Raw genomic sequence first — 20,000 nt, 5'->3', positions numbered from 1 at the left:
GTGGGTTTCTCCATCCCCAACGTCCCTGACGAGAGCGTTGCTCTCCTCGGCTGTGAACCGCTCCTGGCGCGCGCCTGGCAAATCCGCCGTTATAATAGGAATCCGCTTTAGAACAAAGCGCGTCTGCTCTTAAAGGGAATGTGAGATGTCGCTCTGATTGGTTTATTTCACGATACGCCCAAACCACACCTATGAATAATGAAGCGACTTCAGACCAACCCATTTTAGATTTGCGCCTGGCGCAAGAGTCATTTATCCCGCTGGGAAAATAGCAACAGCGCCAAGACCCGCCCACAAAGTTACTTGCGCTTTGCGCTTTGACACTTGCGTTTCAGATTGTTAAAATAGGGCCCTGGATGTGAACCAGAAGTGTTCTGAGTCTGGATGTGAATGTGACTGTAGGAGCACATCTGATCTCTTCTGGAAGCTGGTTCCAGCATAATAGCTAAAGCAGACTCGCCATGCTTAGAGTGACCCCTTGGTGTTTCTGATGTGATCCTAGTGATCTGAGTGATCTGTTGGGTTTATATTCAGTGAGCATATCTGCAATGTATTGAGGGCCATTGAGTGATTTATATACCAGTAATAATACTTTAAAACCAATCCTACATGTAACGGTGAGCCAGTGTAAAGACCTGAGGACTGGTGTGATGTGTTCATGTGTTCTGGTTCTGCTCAGCGTTCTGTATGAGCTGACACTGTTGTGTTTTTGGGAAGGCCAGTGAGGAGTCCATGAAAAGCTGGTGATGAAAGCATGAACAAGTTTCTCTGAGTCTTGACTGGAAACAAAGCATCTTATTCTTGCAATATTTTTCAGATGATAGTATGCTGATTTAGTTATTGCTTTGACATGACTATTGAAACTAAGGTCTGACTCTAAAGACACACCAAGATTCCTGACTTGATGTTTAGTTGTTTGACCCCTAGAGTGAAGGTATGCGTTCACCTTGAGAATCTTTGTTTCCAAACGCAATGACTTCAGTTTTGTCTTTGTTTAACTGAAGAAAGTTTTGGCACATCCAACTGTTGACTTCATCAATGCATTGGCACAGGGAGTCAGTGGGGCTGTAATCGTTAGGCGATAGGGCTAAGTAGAGCTGTGTGTCGTCTGCATAGCTGTGGTAGATCTGTGTGTCGTCTGCAGAGCTGTGGGAAGAGATCTGGTTCTCTCTCATTATTTGGCTCAGTGGGAGCATATACAGGTTGAACAGGAGTGCTGCAAGAATCGAGCCTTGAGGGACTCCTATTGAGACTTATGGTCTCCTATACTCACATAATAACCTCTCCCTCGTATACGACCTGAGACATTTTAGGACTATCCCAGAAACTCAGTCAAAGGCCTGTTTTAGCTGTTTTAGACTCACTTTGAGCAAGTTCCTATGGTTTTATATGTGTGTGAGTGTGTGTTGTGCTGGAGAACGCGAGTGTGTGTGTGTGTGTGTGTGTGATTAGCAGAATGACAGGCCTGTCTCGAGCGTCGCGTAGGTTAAGCCCAACATTAACGTGACTGGGGCAATTAGCATTGTCATTTTAATTATCTGTGGCATCGGAGTGAGAGATGTTCCTTTTATTTGTTAGAGATGAAAAGCAGAGGAGCAGGTAGACGACAGAATGGCAGTCGTAATCGCCTTTGTTCCTCTGACACTCGTGAACGCGCGGCGAATAGAGTGTCATCAGAGCAACTTCTCCAGCGAGTAAACATCATCTCTCTTTGTGTCTGCCCTCGAGAACACAAAAGCTGATTAGAGGAGGTGAGGAATCTGTGTAATGGCTGCCGGGACTTTAGCAGGTTGGAATTATTGTGTTGAAAAGCACAATACCGGCGTCTGTCAGACAAACAAAGAGTTTTACTCCATCTGAAGTTCCTCACAACCCATCATTATTCATCGGCCTTTCAAATCTCACAGCAGCGAGTACAAAGTTGATGGATTTTGTTTTTAACTTCTCAAGATGTCATTTCTACTTTGTGTGGAAGCGCTCTCTCTCTCTCTCTCTCTCTCTCTCTCTCTCTCTCTCTCTCTCTCTCTCTCTCTCTCTCTCTCTCTCTCTCTCTCTCTCTCTCTCTCCTTGTCTCTGTTATTCATTTTACATAACCTGTTCTTGAGCACATGCTTATTATTAGTTTTAATCCAAAGTGTCTTTATGACATCACAATTTCCTCAGATGCAACGGTCAGAAGTTATTAAAAGTTTGGGGTCGGTCAGATTCTTTAATGTTTCTGAAAGAGTTTCTTCTGCTCAAGAAACCTGCATTTATTTGATCAAAAATACAGTAAAAACAGTGAAATATGATTCTAATGTAAATCATCTGTTCTCTATGTGAATATATAGTAAAGTGTAATTTATTCCTGTGATCAAAGCTGAAATTTCAGCATCATTACTCCAGTCTTCAGTGTCACATGATCCTTCAGAAATCACTCTAATATGATGATTTGATGCTCAAGAAACATTTATGATTATTATCAAATAATTTGATTGAAATGTTGAAATAGTTCATATTTCTGTGGAAACCGTCATATATTTTATTCTTAAGGATTCTTTGATGAATAGAAAGTTCAAAAGAACAGCATTTATTTGAATTAGAATCTTTTGTAACATTATAATTGTCTTTACTGTCACTTTTGATCAATTTAATGCGTCCCTGATGAATAAAACGAACTAATACTTTGCAAGGCTGTAAAGCTCATCTTTAGTATTGTGTGTAATAGTTTAAATACTGGGAGAATTTATGGTGGAAAACATGATCTATAATTTGCTGACAATTCATGAATATGTTGATTTGACGTACATAGTATTTGTAAATAATAAACTGTGTTTCAGTGTGGCTTGAGAACATGTCCAAAGTCGTTCTCATGAATTTTCTTCAGATGTTTCTCGTTTGTGATCCTGATTTTCGCTCCAGATCCGCCTATTTCTGTCCAGAATTACAACATCCGGTGTGTGAGTGTGTGAAGGGTGTTGTGAATGTAGATGTGTTGAAGGTATATCTGGACCACACATCAAGTCTGAATGTCTCACTTATTCTTTTGGCTTTTCTATTCTTATTCCTTCCCTCCCTCTTTCTCCTCTCCTCCCTCGCTCTTTCTCTCACGGAGAGCATTACTCAGTCTGAACTTGCCTAAACCCTTGTGGTCACACCTCTTGAAAAGGTTTTGTTTCCTCTGTCAATTGGTATTCAGCCCAGGTCATATGCGCGCACACACACACACACACACACACACACACACACACACACCGTTTTCATTTTAATTTGCACCTGTTGTGCAGTTGTTCAGGAGGCAAGTGCAGACCAGTGGATTAGCCAAAGATCATGTTAGGAACAGAAATTCCTAGTGTAATCTGTGTGTCCATGGGGGAATGTTAATATAGACTGGGCTGTGAGTGTGTGTGTGTGTGTGTGTGTATGTGTGTGTACCTTCTATATTTTGGGGACAAATTTGTACCCAGAAGTGACCAAAACCTGACAAATCTCCACAAACCTCTCTTTATGGACGTCCTCATTTGTAGATCTGGTATAAAAATAAAAAATAAAGTAATGAAAGGTTTTTTAATAATGTAAAAATGCTCGCTCTCACCAAATTTAAACAATCCACGAATAAAGTTCTCAATTATGTATAAAAATTTCGGTGAGATCATAATCATTTTGTGTTATAATCTGTAATATTGATCATGTGTGTATTTTTCTCCACAGTGTTGGACTTTGAGAACGTGGTAGAAACGGGATCGGAGACTGAAGAAGAAGACAGACTCCTGGTGTCGGAGGAGGGGAGTCCCATCAGCCCTGTCAATCATGAGTCCGTGGCCCCGCCCTCCCCGACCCTGGGACACGCCCTCCTGACGAAGACCGTGGATGATGAAGATGATATGAAGGACAGTGGAATAGAGAACCTTTGGAACGAAAACGACTTGCTGAGTGCGTCAGTCGACGGAACCGGTGAGCTCCGCCCTCTTTTTTAATATCTAAAACACACCCCTTATGTTGAAGACACACCCCCTTTTCTAATAGACATGCCCCATGTTCTCTTAGACATGCCCTGTGTTCTCTTAGACACGCCCCATGTTCTCTTAGACACGCTTCATGTTCTCTTAGACACCCCCCATGTTCTCTTAGACATGCCCCCTGTTATCTTAGACACGCCCCCTGTTATATTAGACACGCCCCCTGTTATATTAGACATGCCCCCTGTTATTTTAGACATGCCCCCTGTTATCTTAGACACGCCCATGTTATCTTAGACACGCCCCTGTTCTCTTAGACATGCCCCCTGTTCTCTTAGACACGCCCCTGTTATATTAGACACGCCCCCTGTTATATTAGACATGCCCCTGTTATCTTAGACACGCCCCCTGTTATTTTAGACATGCCCCCTGTTATCTTAGACACGCCCCCTGTTATTTTAGACATGCCCCCTGTTATCTTAGACACGCTTCATGTTCTCTTAGACACGCCCCCTGTTATTTTAGACATGCCCCCTGTTATCTTAGACACGCTTCATGTTCTCTTAGACACGCCCCTGTTCTCTTAGACATGCCCCCTGTTCTCTTAGACGCGCCCCCTGTTATATTAGACATGCCCCCTGTTATCTTAGACACGCCTCGTGTTATATTAGACACGCCCCCTATTCTCTTAGACACGCCCCTTAGACACGATTTGGTGCTGAAACCTGCTCTCAGCCTCCAGTGCATCGTTTTCTAAAACACGGCCCTTCCATTGAAGACACACCCCCTGTTATATTTGACACACCCCCTGTTCTCTAAGACACGCCCCTCTGCTAGATATGGATCTGAAACCTGCTCTCAGCCTCCAGTTCCTCTTTAATTATGGCGTGTGTTTGTGTCTGTAATCGTTGGGTTTGTGTTAATTGCGGAGCGTCGGTGTAAACGCGCTCCCGGTTTCCTCCTGCAAGCATCACTGGTGCAGTCAGAGACGCAGAGAGATAAATACTCTTAATGAGGGAGAGAGGTAATCATTAAGGGAGGCCAGGCTGCTGCTCAAGTCATTAAGAATCTTAAATGAAATTTTTATTTTTATGATAGCCATTTACATGTGTAATAAGAGTCAATGATTCTTAGAAGCGTATGACAGAAACATAGGAGTGTGAGAGCCCATGGAAGACAGACCATCTAAATGAGCACTTCTTCGCTATTCATTTCTGCTAATGAACTAGCTGTGCACAGAGCCGAGAGAAAGAGGGGGCGTTCGGGAGGCTAAAAATTTAATACGCCCCAAAAAAAGAGAAGAAGAGCCTGGGTTGTGGTGTTAGGAATACTGTGAAGTCTGATCTTCCTCCAGTCGAGCAGCGCTTCATTATTTACAGGCCGTCGACGCGCTCCGGAGAGTCCGTGTGTTTCACTGCCTCTGGTCCGGGGTTTCCCACACTTCTGTTCCAGGACCTCGCAGAGAACACCTCACAGCACAGGGCAAATAACACGATCAAACCAACATACTAGATACTATTATTATTATATTTTAGTTCTTATTTAGTTTTATATTTAAATCTTTTCAGATTTTATTTAAATTTTATTTAAAGGTTATTGTGTGTTTTTTTTTTGTAAATTTTATTAGATTTTAATCATCTTAAAAATAAATACAAATAAATAATCATTTAAAAATGTCTATATAGTTTTATATATTTTTTTTTTTATTTGAGTTTATTGATTTGAGTTATTTTAGTACTTCAACAAAAATGAGAAATGTTTAATATTAATTGTGATAAAATAAATTTAAGTATTTATTTTATTTTATTTCAATTAAAATTTATTTTATTGTAAGTAACAGAAATTTTATTTTTAATGGTTTTAGTTTTAGTTAATGATAATATCCCAGCCGCACAAGATATTATTATTATTATTATTATTATTATTATATTCTGAATTTAATTATTATTTTTTAAATTTTCAGTTTTTATTTTAATTTTATTTAAAATTTTAGTAACTTTGTTGTCTTTTTGTCATTTTTATTAGATTTAAAAAATATATATGTATAGTTTTTATACATTTTTATTTCAATTTTAGTTTTAGCTATTTTAGTACTTCAACAAAATTTAGAAATGTTAAATAATAATAATAATAATTATTGTGATAAAATAAGTTTAAGTATTTTTTTTTTCAATGAACATTTATTGTATTATAAGTAACAGAAATTGTATTTTTTATGGTTTTAGTTTTTGTTAACGATAATAACCCTTCCGCACACTCTTAATCAACTACAGTCCTGTATTCTGCATTTACTGTTTGTTTTTGTATATATATTTGAATATTATGTCCACAGTATTAGCGTAGACTCTGATAGTCAGTGATAGAGTTGTTGTCATTATTTTCAACATGATGCCACGAATGCTGTTGATAAAGCTTAACTCCTATTGAACCCGGAACATTCCTTTAATTTGATAAACCCTCTTGGAGCCGGAATGTCTGTGATTCCGCTGTGTTGCAATTCCATGATGTGTGTGTGTGTGTGTGTGTGTGATAAAAACCACGGCCATGTTTCTGCGCTGCTGGGTGACGTTCATTAGCTCCAGAGGAAGAAGCCAAAGTCTCTCTCTCTCTCTCTCTCTCTCTCTCTCTCTCTCTCTCTCTCTCTCTCTCTCTCTCTCTCTCTCTCTCTCTCTCTCTCTCTCTCTCTCCTCTGTTATGCTCTCTTTCCAAACTTGTGGGCATTTCCTCAGTGTGTGTGTGTGTGTTCTCCAGCGTTTGGTGCCGGTGTGTCTGCTCTGGTACCTCGACTCATAGCTCAGTCCTGAGATAAGCTCTCTCTCCCTCTCTCTCTCTCTTCTCCTCGTGTGTTTGCTCCGGTCAGTCAGATTCGTCCTTGACTCGCTCTCATCTCCCATAATGCCCGTCTCTAGTGTGTGACACTGTTATCACTGACAGAAAGCTGAAGTAAATCACCTGGCCTGCTTGTTTTCCTCTCCCTCGTTCTCCCGGTCCTGACGGTCCTGACGGGAGCCGTGTGTTTTCAGATGTTTCGAGATGAATCATCATGAGGAACAGATTCAGCTCGGGTCTCTGTTACTCAGACGAGAGCTCGCTCAAACACCAGCCCAGAACACTTCCCATGTTCCCCTGAAACACTGATAGCCAAACCGACAGAAACGAGAACAATCCTAACTGTGGATTGCAGGGAAGTCCAGGTGCGTTTATTAAAGAAGTAAATAGAGTCGATTTTGATTATAAACTGATTATTCATTTTGTTGACAGTGAACGTCGTTATGGTAAATCATCTGTGATATTAATGGATGATGGTATTAGACAGGAGGTTCAGCAACAGGTGAAAACACAGATAGATGATCTCAGAATAATGATACTGAAGTGTGTGTTTTCTGCATTTGTGTTTCTCATGTTGTCAGTGGTTTAATTAGAGACTCAGTGTTTAGTTTCTGTGCCAGAGTCGGATCAGTGAACTGAAGACACACACACACACACACACACACTCTCTCTCTCTCTCTCTCTCTCTCTCTCTCTCTGTGTGTGTGTGTGTGTGTGTTTGCTTGTTCAGGTGGATGGAACATTCTTGAGCTGAGTTTGCTCTCTCTTGTTTCCCAGCGTGCTCGGCTCGTTCCTCTGCTGTGTGTGTGTGTGTGTGTGTGTGTTGTCAGTGTAAATAAGTGGGTCGCTGTGAGTCCTGAGATGCAGAACGAGATGTTTTCCGCCAGATGCAGTGTGAGAGTGTGTTAATAGACTCTTCTGTCTGTCTCGTTCTCAGATGAACTGAAGGGAGATTATGACACTATGGGACCCGATGCCACTTTGCAGCCGGTTGCGAACGGTACAGGTGAGTGTGTTGAGTCACTTGACATTTTTAAAGAATCATATTAAAAATCATATTTTTTTGTTTCCGGCTCTACTAGAACTTGAATGTTGATTATTCTCCTCATATTCTCCATTGTTGCGGCTCCTCTCTTCCCAGTCTGTCAGTAACGCTCTGTTTACTTCCTGTCTCTATGAAGCCCCTCCTCCTGAAAAGCACACTGTACTCTGATTGGTCGGCTGGAGCAGTGTGTTATGATTGGTCGAGCGCTTCGAGTCCCTTTCCATAACCGCCAGTTTAACACACTACTAACTAACTCAACCAGGCCCCGCCCCTTTATTCTGCGCATTAATTATTATAATGAGGAATATTGTGACGTGTTCCCGGAAGAAACTCAAGACTACAATGGAGGCGTTTCAGGAGTTCAGAAACACTGACACTGATGTAGAGAAGAACTGGAGCTTCTTCATGATCAAACATCAACATTACACACTAAAGGAAGATGGAAAAAAGCACATTAGATCCTCTTTAAGCTTATTTTTAGGAGCATTAAGAGTTTTCTGCATTATTATGCGATTATTCTAAGATATTCTAATGACAGTTAGACACATCTTAACTTTCATGACTGTGTGTGAACAGACACTTTCCTTTTGTTTGTTTGTAATTCTCATTATTCTAATGGGTAACTTTCATTTCATTCTCATTAATTATAATACAAAGAAAGATGAACATGGGACAAAAGCAGAATATGTGCTGTTTAACAGTGTTATTAGTGTTTGAATGCCACACAAACCTGAACTCACGATCCTGAACACTGTTCTTCTGCTGAGAAGTATCATCGCTGCACTTCAGCTAGATCTGAATCCACAATCTTCGAGTGATTCCTACTCTCTGTTTGAGATCAGTTTCCATGAGCTGTCACTGGTGATGTACTTCAGGAGGAGGGATGTGTAGTTTTAATAAAGCTTTCTAATGTTAGACACACACTCCAGAGACACACACCTCGAGTCGGCCCACGATCTCCACTCCAGCGACAGAAGGAGAACATTAGCAACTGAAGACTTTACACTGCTTTCTTCTGCGAGCGCGAACTTCCCCAAATCGCATTTCAGGCCAAAATCTAATTTGTGCGTAAACTCGATTTGTTTAGATCATGTAAGCCGCAGAACCCACACCAGCGAGCAGCTAAACGTGTTCATCTGTCGCTCACGCGTGTTCACGTGAACGCTGGCGAGTAATGAGAGAGGAGGGAAATCATTTGCTCTGTTAAATAATGTTAAAGGGCTGCCGGCTCTCTGACATTTTCAAGACATTTTTGACAGCGACACAGTCCAGCGGCTCGACCTTTGCACAAATGAGACGATAAAATGTTTACTGTCAGACAAACCTCACGACAGAGTTTATACCTTACACAAGCTCATCCTAATTAAAAGGTAGCTTATAAAACTCAAGTCCAACATGCGCTGTCTCTCTCACGTAATGTTTAACTTGTCTGACGGACCTGTCAGAGCTATTTATTCTGTTAGATAATAACAGAGAACACCTTCAGTTTCCTGCGTCTGCTCTTGTAGAGAACAATTATTACTCTTTATTTAAGACGCTTTGAAGCTCATGGGATTCTCTTGCATAGCTCAGGACTTGGTTAAGTTTCATGTTTTTCTCAGATGATTCTCCTAAAAATCAAAACAGACCCCAATGATTCCTAAATACGTATCAATCCAAGGCACTCTCTAACCCTAACCTTAACTCTCGAGGGCCTTGGCTTCATACGGTTTTATAAGTCGCATTATTATTTTTTCTCCTATATACATCCAAATATACATATTTTTACACCCGATGCTGCGCTTTTTTGCACACCTTGTCTCATAGACCCAAATGATTCATTAGTTGTCATTCAGTGTAGAGCAATGCAGATTATATATATAGAGCAGATCGGCTCGTTCGATGAGAAACGTTTGAGTTCATATTGAGATCTCTTCATTTGAATTTCTGACTTTGATATATCTGATATATTTATATATTGATATATTTGCACAATTTTTAAGATGTCTTCTGAAACTCGAGAAGAGATGCATGCAATTTCCTCAGGAACTCTTCGTTTGCTCTCTAGGAGAAACAGCTGAGAAATTAAATTTGTGATATTTTTTTTTTTTTTTTTTTTGCATTTTCATTCATTTTTCTAAATGCCAAAAGAAATGCATTTTCACATAAAAAATCTCCCATTTTTAAATCTGAATCCGCCTAGTTAGGCGTTTGATTAGAGAACTCAGAGGCGATGTTGGGATTACGGCATACATCCTTTCTGCTCCATGTCTGATTGCCTCTAATACATTTAAAAGTAGAAAAAGGGTTTATCGTTAAAAGCTTTCCCACAATTCGAATGGTTCTCCCGTTAGATTAAGTCATATTTCTTATTTTAGTGGCCATTAGGTGGCTAGATACGGCAGTAATTTAGACATATCCCTCCCAGAACATTTCTCTAATGTTCCTGCGTTCTTTTATCACAGATGCTGCCGCATGTTTCCATCACCTTTCAATGCACTATATTTCTCACATGGATGCAGGTTTTATTTAAAGGCTTTCTCTCTGTGTGTGTGTGTGTGTGTGTCTCTAGTGAAGAGCGTCCACTGCGCTACTGAGTTTGAGGATTTCTTCGGGAAGCGTAAACTGGTTGACAGTGAAAGTCATGTGGTCAGCATTGCCGAATACCTCCAGAGAGGAGACACAGCCATCATCTACCCCGAGGCTCCGGAGGAACTGTCCCGATCCCGGCTCGCCACGCCCGAAGCCCACGGACACGAGGAGAACGGTGAGAGCGCGGGCCAGCTGTCGTCTGAGTGTTTACCTTTAGAGCGAGGGCCAGCTGTCCGAGTGGTGAAATCATGAACCCCAAATCTCCCGTCCCGAGGGGGTTACGCCGCATACCTCTCTTATGAAGAACGTGTGAAAAATTAGACGTGCGAGCCACCAGAAGCCATTACAGCGTAGAGAACACAACTGGCCCCGAGCGCGCCAGCGATCGCACTGCGTCTACGTTTAAACCAGTGTAAACAAATGCTTTTAGCCAGTTTGGGTTAGCAGCAGTTTATTCCAAAATAGTCTAAAGAAGTCAAGGTTAATTCTGTGTTTAGCATCTGCTTATTTCAAAGGTTGTGTTCTCGAGCACCAAACACTGTTGTCGTGCAAATGAACGTCCAGAACGCATTAAAAGTTTCTGTTTTCTGTGAGAACGGTGTGTGTTAGCGGCCCCTAAGTTAATAACTATTGATCTTTACAACGGAAGTGAATCAATCAAAACTAACTTTATCTGGACAATAACTTTATTCTAGATCTGCTGTAAAGCCTAATCTCTGTTACTGTAATCTCCTGTTATCACTGTAAAGCTGCTGTGAAACAGTCTGTATAGTTAAAGCGCTGTATAAATGAAGGCGACTTGACTTGACTTCTGCTTCAAGACCCTTATTTAACATTGGACGTCAAGTGGCGACCCAACACTGCATCAAAATTATACTGCTCAAAATATTGTCTAAATTTAATGTTAACATAAACTGCATAGAACCAGCAATGTGCAGAATATGTTTGTTTGTTTTTTTCTAAATGAATGCGTCTACAGAGCAGGGTGGCCGAAACTATTCTCATTTTTGCCATAATATTTACATTTACATGGCATTGCAAGCGCCAACGCTCTACTGTTTGAGCTACAGAAAAGCATATTTAATGATAGCAGATAAGATGGACACAGTTTCTTTTATAAATCTTTTTTTTTTTTACAATATTTACTGAACATATGCATTATCCACTTTGGAACTGACACTACCACTTTTTTTACTTTTTACTTTTATTTATTTTAATTGGCTGCAGTTATTGGCCAGTGCCAATCATCTTATAATTGGCCAAATATAATCCAAAATAATTGGCCTGGCTGACATATCTGTCTATCACTAGTACGTTCTCATATAAAGAGTGGAAAAGAGCGTGTTGCATTTCTTCCATCACATAAAGCCCATGAGCAAAACTCAGCGAATCGTGTGAATTTCGAGTGCACTTACTGTGAGTGTGTGTCCATGCATTGGCGTGAGTGTGTGTATGGGTGGCAGTGCCAACCTTGACGATGGCACACAGCGGAGCAGATTGTACAGATACCTCCTCATACCAGCCTGGGCACAGTGCCCATTCACTGCCATTGGTTTGCTGACCTTTTGGCCCATTGCCCTTCTCTCTCTTTCTGCAGACCTGCCACCTGGAACTCCAGATGCTTTCGCCCAACTGTTGACCTGCCCCTACTGCGACCGGGGCTACAAACGCTTGACTTCCCTAAAGGAACACATCAAGTACCGGCATGAGAAAAACGAGGAGAACTTCGCCTGCCCTCTGTGTAGCTACACGTTTGCTTACCGCACTCAGCTGGAGAGACATATGGCCACACACAAGCCAGGACGAGATCAGGTGAGCCGAACTTCATCTCTCTCTCTACATCTAATGCGCTGTATTCCCTCTGAGAAAAGATATCATTTTGATTGGCAATCATTATTAATTTTTCATGGCATTTTGAAGATGCAGATCTTTTAATGGTTATAGCCTTAATTGAGGTCTAAATGGTTTTTTGATGGCCTGCTCTGATATGATTCTGCAAGTCTTATATTCACGATCGAATGACTATGTTAATTTCCAATTTAGAAATTGTATCCGCTCTTTAGGTTTGCTTTTTTATGTTCTTTAAAAATCAGTTTCTCCGCGGTGACAGAGTAACACATCATAATTTCCATGTGCGTAAATGATAAACGCAAGTCAAGCACTCAGCGTTTTATCTCTTAACAATCTGTTGAAGCATTATTTACACACATTATGTGGGTTGTTGTGGCTGTTGCATTCCCCTGTGTAAACAGGTAGAGACACTGGGTGTCTTCTGGTGGATAAAGCAGGTCAGTGTAAAACAATGTAAAATGAGTCTCCGGAGACTAAGCTACTTCAAACTTATCTTCACAAGTGTAGTGTGGCATCACAGTCGCTCATGTAATCATCTGAGCTGAGGTACAGCCGCTCTTTTATCTCTCAGACATGACGTTCTTACTAGAACAGAATGATTTGATACACGATGAGCTGCCAACTTCTTCACCTGATGCCACGGGCCGCTCAAAACATAAACAGATGGCCCATTCTGCACCCGTGACCTCTCTAATCCACAAATTACTTCCTATTTGTTGGTCTTTGTTTGTGCGCTTCATCTTGAAAGACTTTCCCGTTGAAAATTTGCTGTTGTCTGAAAACCCGAAATCCACTGAAATCAGTCAGGATATACACTAGAGCGTCTGGTCTACCGGTAAAGCTGATTTTTACGTGCTGTGCACGACAAATATGCAAATACCCAATCAAATGCTCCGCCCACATCGTGCTTGACACACTTGTGAGCGCGACAGTATCACACCGGGTGGAAAAATCCCTCTCCTCTCGCTGCTGCCAGTCACAATTAGACCGGCGGAGTGACTGTATCACATCGAGGGTAATGGCAGGACTAAAACCTGCCTTCATCCTCAGAGGGAAGGTGGGGGGCGTAAAGCAGCTGTTGCTGTTTGTTTATGCGACTCAGCAACATATGAGCGAATGGTGGGGTCCCTCCCCGGCGTGGGCCGCACGGCTCCCCGCTTGATGTTTGAAGGTTGCCGCTGTTTGAACAATCCTCCCTGTGTCCTGTGCTTTATGCCATCTGTCTCCAGTGGAATGCGGGCCTCTCTCTCCCCACCAGTTGTCGGAGCCGATCATGGGCGGCGCTCACAGGCCTTTTGTGTTCCTCTGCCCGTTCGACATACTCACCTCCCACTCTGAATTAATTGTGCTCGCCTGGTGTGCTCTCCGCTTCTCCGCACTGACGCCCGTATTGTTGTTGTTGTTGTTATTGTTATTATATTTTGATTTTCGAGGCTCTGCTTTGAATTGCAAATGCGAGGGGTGCAGCGTTCATGTTCTACCTTTGAACAGCAAATGAAGTGCCTGCCTACAAGCCGCATTCACGCATTATTAAAGAGACGTTTGAAGCCTTTAAACAGTCTACAAATTTGCGTCCCAATTACGAAATTGCAACATTTATGTGAGCCCACCTTTTTGCGTAATGAACTCTTTGCTCAGGTATCTGAAGGATGTGTTGGTTAAATATGCAAGATTTATTTGGAACGATTATGCTAAATTAGATGAAGTGGATCATTTATGCCTCCCTAATGAGGAAAAAAGTCTTGGAAATGGGATTTTTTTGTTCTTTTTTTTTCCGCTGCCAATGCAGCGTTTCTGGCTCTAGAGTCAGGAAATGAAAAGGTATGAGATCCTCTGTTATCGCTGCTCAAATGCACCCAAGCAAAGCAAGACGATGCTTTGCAATGGGAGCCATTTGGCCTGTCGTGAATTTATTCACTGAAATCTTGCCTGTAGTGTGTGATTGTGTGTTTGTGTAAGAGAAGCTCATGTGAATATTTTCTCGTCCACAGCACCAGATTCTCAACCAGGGCTCTGGCAACCGCAAGTTCAAATGCACTGAATGTGGCAAGGCCTTCAAATACAAACACCATCTAAAGGAGCACCTACGGATACACAGTGGTATGTCCTTTTCTTTCTTTCATTACCCATTGCCTTAGTTAAGAATGCTTTGATTCTAGATCAGAATGAATTGGTTGTTTGTTTTGTCCCAGCCAACTTTTCATGAGAAGTTTCGTTAGATGACTCATTACTTTGAAAGCAGTGCAATCTCTCACTTCTTTGCCTTTCTTCACTGTAGGTGAGAAGCCATACGAATGTCCAAACTGCAAGAAACGATTCTCACACTCCGGATCCTACAGTTCACACATAAGCAGCAAGAAATGCATCGGACTGATCGCCATCAACGGCAGAGTGAGGAACAACCTGAAGACGGGTTCATCTCCAACCTCTGCATCTTCCTCCCCTACAAACACTGCCATTTCACAGCTACGACACAAACTGGAGAATGGCAAACCGCTCGGCCTGCAAGACCAGTCCAACCACCTCAACATCAAATCTGAACCACTGGACTTCAACGACTATAAGCTGATGATGGCCTCTCACGGCTACGGTACGGGCAGCCCGTTCCTGAACGGGGGTATTAGGGGAGGCAGTCCACTGGGATTTCACAACTCCCAGAGTCCCCTTCAACACCTGGGCATGAGTATGGAGGCACAAATGTTGGGATACCCATCACTGGGAAACAACCTGAGCGAGGTACAGAAAGTCCTGCAGATCGTGGACAACACAGTTTGTCGACAAAAGATGGACTGCAAGCCAGAGGAGATCTCCAAGTTGAAGGCATACATGAAGGAGTTGGGTTCCCACATAGAGGAACAGAAGCAAGGCCTCGCCTCTCACGGTGGACCCCAAAACACTCTTCCACTCATCAGCCACAACGGAGCCACCAAGAGCATCATAGACTACACGCTTGAGAAGGTCAACGAAGCCAAAGCCTGCCTTCAGAGCTTGACTAACGACTCTAAGAGGCAAATTAGCAATATCAAGAAAGAGAAGGCGAATCATATGCTAGATTTAGGTATAGAGGACAAATCGCATGAGAATAATAATCTAATGTTTACACCGTTTTCCTGCCAATATTGCAAAGAGACCTTTCCTGGTCCCATTCCCCTGCACCAGCATGAGCGTTACCTTTGCAAGATGAACGAGGAAATAAAAGCTGTGCTTCAGCCCGCTCAGAACGCCACGACCAACAAACCCGGCTATTTTGCTGAGAAGCATGGCCTTTTACACCATGATAAGGCCATGAACGGCCCGATCAGTCCCTACAAGGACCACATGTCAGTGCTGAAAGCTTATTTCGCCATGAACATGGAGCCCAACTCAGACGAACTACTGAAAATCTCCATAGCGGTCGGCCTTCCGCAGGAGTTTGTGAAAGAGTGGTTTGAGCAAAGGAAAGTCTTTCAGTACTCTAATTCCAGGACTCCTCCGTTAGATAGGAACCACGTGGAGTCTGGTCATCCGGTCTCCGCTCACACGCCCACTAAAGACTTGTTAGGAATCCGCTCCCCGATGTCCCTGGTCAAAGGCACTGACCGTAACACATCCCCCTCCATCCCTGAGCTTCACAACAACTGCGACACCCCACTCAGGCTCTCCAAAACCTCCCAGTTCTCCAACCACAAGCATCTGGGCGGTAAGCTGGACCACTCCAGAAGCAACACTCCATCTCCTCTTAACTTGTCGTCCGCCTCCTCCAAAAACTCCCACACTAGCTCTTACACGCCCAACAGCTTCACCTCCGAGGACCTGCAGGCCGAGCCTCTCGACCTCTCGTTGCCAAAGCTCATGAAGGAGCCAAAGCACATCTTGACTGTGAAAAGCCAACCCAAGCTGAGCATCACCCCGACTGACCATAACCACGTCATGACGCCCCGCGAGCACGCGGACGAGCCGCTCAACCTGGCGTATCTCTCTAAGAAGGAGTTCGGCAGCCCTAATGCACACAGCAATCTGGACAAAAGCTCAAGCCCCATGTTTGGTTTGAACCCCTTCGCTGGCAAACCCCTGTACACCTCTTTGCCTCCCCAAAGCGCATTTCCACCCCCTACGTTCATGCCACCGGTGCAAGCCAGTCTCCCAGGACTGAGACCCTATCCCAGTCTCGACCAGATCAGCTTCTTGCCGCACATGGCCTACACATACACAGCAGGAGCGGCCAGCTTTGCAGAGATGCAACAGAGGAGAAAATACCAGCGGAAGCCAGGATTCCAGGTAAATACCAGACTCGCTCCTTCATAAACCCTCAGGCCTTGTGTTTCTTTTTTCTAGCCCTCTGGTGAGTGGCGCTCGGCTTCATTCAGACACTAATTAAAAGCCACTCAGACAGAGAGAGAGAGAGTTAGAGAGGGGAGCTCACCTCACGCCCAGTGGCGTACGAGGCAGTGAGAGAGAACTGCGGTAGACGTCAATGCCTCGAGTGCCGAGCGCCGGCTCTTTTAGCGGTGACGGCTGTGTCGAGTGCCTCGTTCGAGACACTGAGAGCAGAACACGTCAAAGAAGCAGGTGTTCAGATGCGCCTGTTAACCCCCTTTTTAATTTTGCTCCTTTCCCCTCCTTATATTTCTACAGAAAGAAAAGCTCAAATGAGTTTGAGCATAAAGATTAATAATGCACACTCCCCATGTTCATTACAGCTCAGCGCTGAGGGCTGTTTAACATCGGGGAAACCATTCTGATAAAAAAGTATTAATAATGTTTCCTATTCTAAGTTATTAAATTAGATTTTAAAAATACAGCTAAGGGCATTTAGCTCAAATTGATTGCGGAACGATAGCGCAGGGCTTTTTAAAAGAGAGTGCATGGAAGTATTGTCAGTCCGATGCCGGCTGTCCTTAATGAGGGCATCGTCGCTGCGGTTCTGGCCATTTTATGCCTCTCTTGATTTAATCATTACCGTTTGAAATTAGAGGACTGTGGCAATATTCCCTACTAAGACTCTCTTCTTATTATTAGCTTCTAATGTAATAATATTTTTTCCCCATTAATTTAAGTTTAAGCCTATCGGGGTAATCTCTGCTCAGATAAATACTGCGCTAACACCCTTTCATGTATGAAATTAAACCAAATTTGAATGCAAATATATGGAATAAGGTGTGATTAAGAAGAGAGAAAGGCCTCATTTGCAATATCCTGCCTTTACATGTGTTTTTTTTTTTTCAGGTCACAAACATTTTAATGTTTAATTCTTCAGACTTCTGCTCCAGTTTTAGCTGAGAAATGCATATTGTGTTCATATTAAAATGTGAAATATGAATCACTTTATGTAAAACATATATATAAAAGACAATGAAATAGATGAAACGAGTAAGTTCTCTGTTGATCTATTCTGTGGTTTATTTTATTTTGCCGTATAATAGATTCTCAGAAAAAAAATATTACAGTTTAACAGCAACAGTTTCATTAGAAATAATCATTAAAAATACGAATAAATTATATTATTTGATCACGTTGTGTATTATATTATATTATATTATATTATATTATATTATATTATATTATATTATATTATATTATATTATATTATATTTGTTACAATAGATGATTGTGGCAGCAGAAAGTTGTTTTTTTCTTCATGTTTGTTGTGTTTGAATGCTTATTAATTTGTGCTTGTATTGTTGTTGCTCCATGGAGTGAAAATAGTACAGTTTTACATCAACAGTTTTCATTAGAAATCATAATTTTAAATACAAATACATCACGTTGTGTATTATATTATAAATTATATTATATTATATTACAGCAGCAAGTTTTTTTGGGGGGGGGGGGTATTTTAATGCTTATTAATTTGTGCTTTATTGTTGTTGCACCATGGAGTGAAAATAGTAGTTTAACATCAACAGTTTTCATTAGAAAGCATCATTGAAAATACAAATGCATCACATTGTGTATTATATTATAGTACAGCAGCAGTAGTGTGTTGTTTGACGCTCATGAGTGTGTGTAGCGTGGTTAGATCACGTTGTGTATTATAGTACAGCAGCAGTAGTGTGTTGTTTGACGCTCATGAGTGTGTGTGTAGCGCGGCGTGCGCGTAGCGTGCCGGCGGGACAGATCTCCCTGAACTGACGGATCTGACGATGCTGTCTCTCTGCAGAGCGAGCTCCTCGACGGGCCGGCTGATTATCTGAGCAGTCTCGACGACATGGCCGACCCCGAGGCCTGTCTGTCCAGGAAGAAGATTAAGAAAACAGAAAGTGGTATGTACGCGTGTGACCTTTGCGACAAAACATTCCAGAAGAGCAGTTCCCTCCTCAGACACAAATATGAACACACAGGTATATATACTGTTCTAGACACATCATTTAATAACTGTCTGTCTAACTCCACGATATTCACGCTGCTTCTTGCTCTCTTTCTTTCGCTCTGTCTTTTTCCACTATCTTAATCATCTTTTCTTTTTTATTTCCTTTTTAAGTAAAAACTAACATGTTTCTCTCCTGTTGACAGTCAGTGAGAGTATTTGTAAATGTAATTAATGTGGCAAAACATGACACTGACTTTAAGACAATAATTAAGCAAAATTATACAGTTAGAAAAAAACAAAAAAAACAAAGCAACAAAAAGCTGGACTGAATAATCTCTGGAACGTCTGGGAATCAACATTTCATTCCCACTGTTAGTCAAGAATACATTCACTTTCACAACACACTTTTATTTTTCTTTGACACAGTTTTTGGACGACTGTATGAACGGAGAATTATGTGGAATAAATTGGCACATGTTTTGAAAAACTGGACACTTATTTAATTGTTTGGTTGATTTACACTTGATATGAATACAATAATTCACAAGTGTATGCACTGTGTTAAAGTATTACACAGAAAAGTGCAACAGTATATTTGTTTAAATATATATTTTACATTATAGGTCTAAAAATGGTCACAATGGCTTTGAACAGCGCTAGTAGAAATCCAGAGAAATGATCATACAATTATAAATGCGATGTGTGCTGTAGATTATTTTTTTATTTTTATGTAATTTATTTTCAAAAGAAATCCATTAGAAAAAAAAAAAAAATATTTTGCAACTGAAAACCATGAAATGATTGTTTGTGCATATACAGATAAAACTGCATATGGTTAAAAACACAATGATTTATCATGAAACATCAAGAATTAAATTCATAAAATATAATAGCACTTCACACATATAAGCTTTGTAAAGGCAATAGTGTTGTTTCGGCGGTGAGAGGAAGTAGAGTCTCCAGAATCTCCAGAACTGACCGAACACACTCAGCGGCACACACACACACACACACACACATACACACACACACAGTTTCTTTCTCTTGCATCACCGTTTACAGTCAGTCTGGAAGGACATGGGAATGAATCCATTGACTTGAATACATCTGTTTCCTCTCTCTCCCTCTCTCTCTCTCTCTCTCGCTCATGCCATCCCCCCCCCCCCCCCCTCTCCTCTCTCTCTCTCTCTCTCTCTCGCTCATGCTACCCCCCCCCCCCCCCCCCCCTCTCTGCTGTTTGCGGTCAGCTCTTGTCCAGCTGTGTGATAAAGCTGAAACAATTATATTGCAGTATTTTTTCTCCCTTTAATATTTAATATGCATTTTGATATTTAAGTATTTGCTCTTATTTCTTTTTCCATCATTTAACCATCATAAGGTTAGATTTTAAATGTTTAATGTAACTGGTAAATTGTTGAAAAAGAGGTTAAAATAATCAAGGCATGTTTTCACTCAGAAATCTCAAGCAAGAACTGTA

The 20,000-nt window shown here is 41.6% G+C and overlaps 1 protein-coding gene across 2 annotated transcripts in view; it reads left to right on the top strand.

The window, feature by feature from the left end:
* Positions 1-20,000, top strand: part of zeb2b (zinc finger E-box binding homeobox 2b) — a 90,742-nt gene that overhangs the window by 64,855 nt on the left and 5,887 nt on the right. The window contains exons 3-9 of one of the 2 annotated variants that reach the window (XM_084129979.1): positions 3,691-3,933; positions 7,705-7,773; positions 10,364-10,558; positions 11,981-12,195; positions 14,226-14,334; positions 14,513-16,491; positions 18,374-18,476. In XM_084129979.1, coding sequence (XP_083986105.1) covers positions 3,691-3,933; positions 7,705-7,773; positions 10,364-10,558; positions 11,981-12,195; positions 14,226-14,334; positions 14,513-16,491; positions 18,374-18,476 — 2,913 coding nt within the window. Of the gene's footprint in view, positions 1-3,690; positions 3,934-7,704; positions 7,774-10,363; positions 10,559-11,980; positions 12,196-14,225; positions 14,335-14,512; positions 16,492-18,373; positions 18,555-20,000 lie in introns of both variants that reach the window. The other variant, XM_084129978.1, reaches the window with a different exon arrangement.

This window comes from Abramis brama (assembly GCF_963993115.1).
Source record: "Abramis brama genome assembly, chromosome: 11".
NCBI classification, from domain to species: Eukaryota; Metazoa; Chordata; class Actinopteri; order Cypriniformes; family Leuciscidae; genus Abramis; species Abramis brama.
This window is presented reverse-complemented; position numbering and strand designations above follow the sequence as displayed.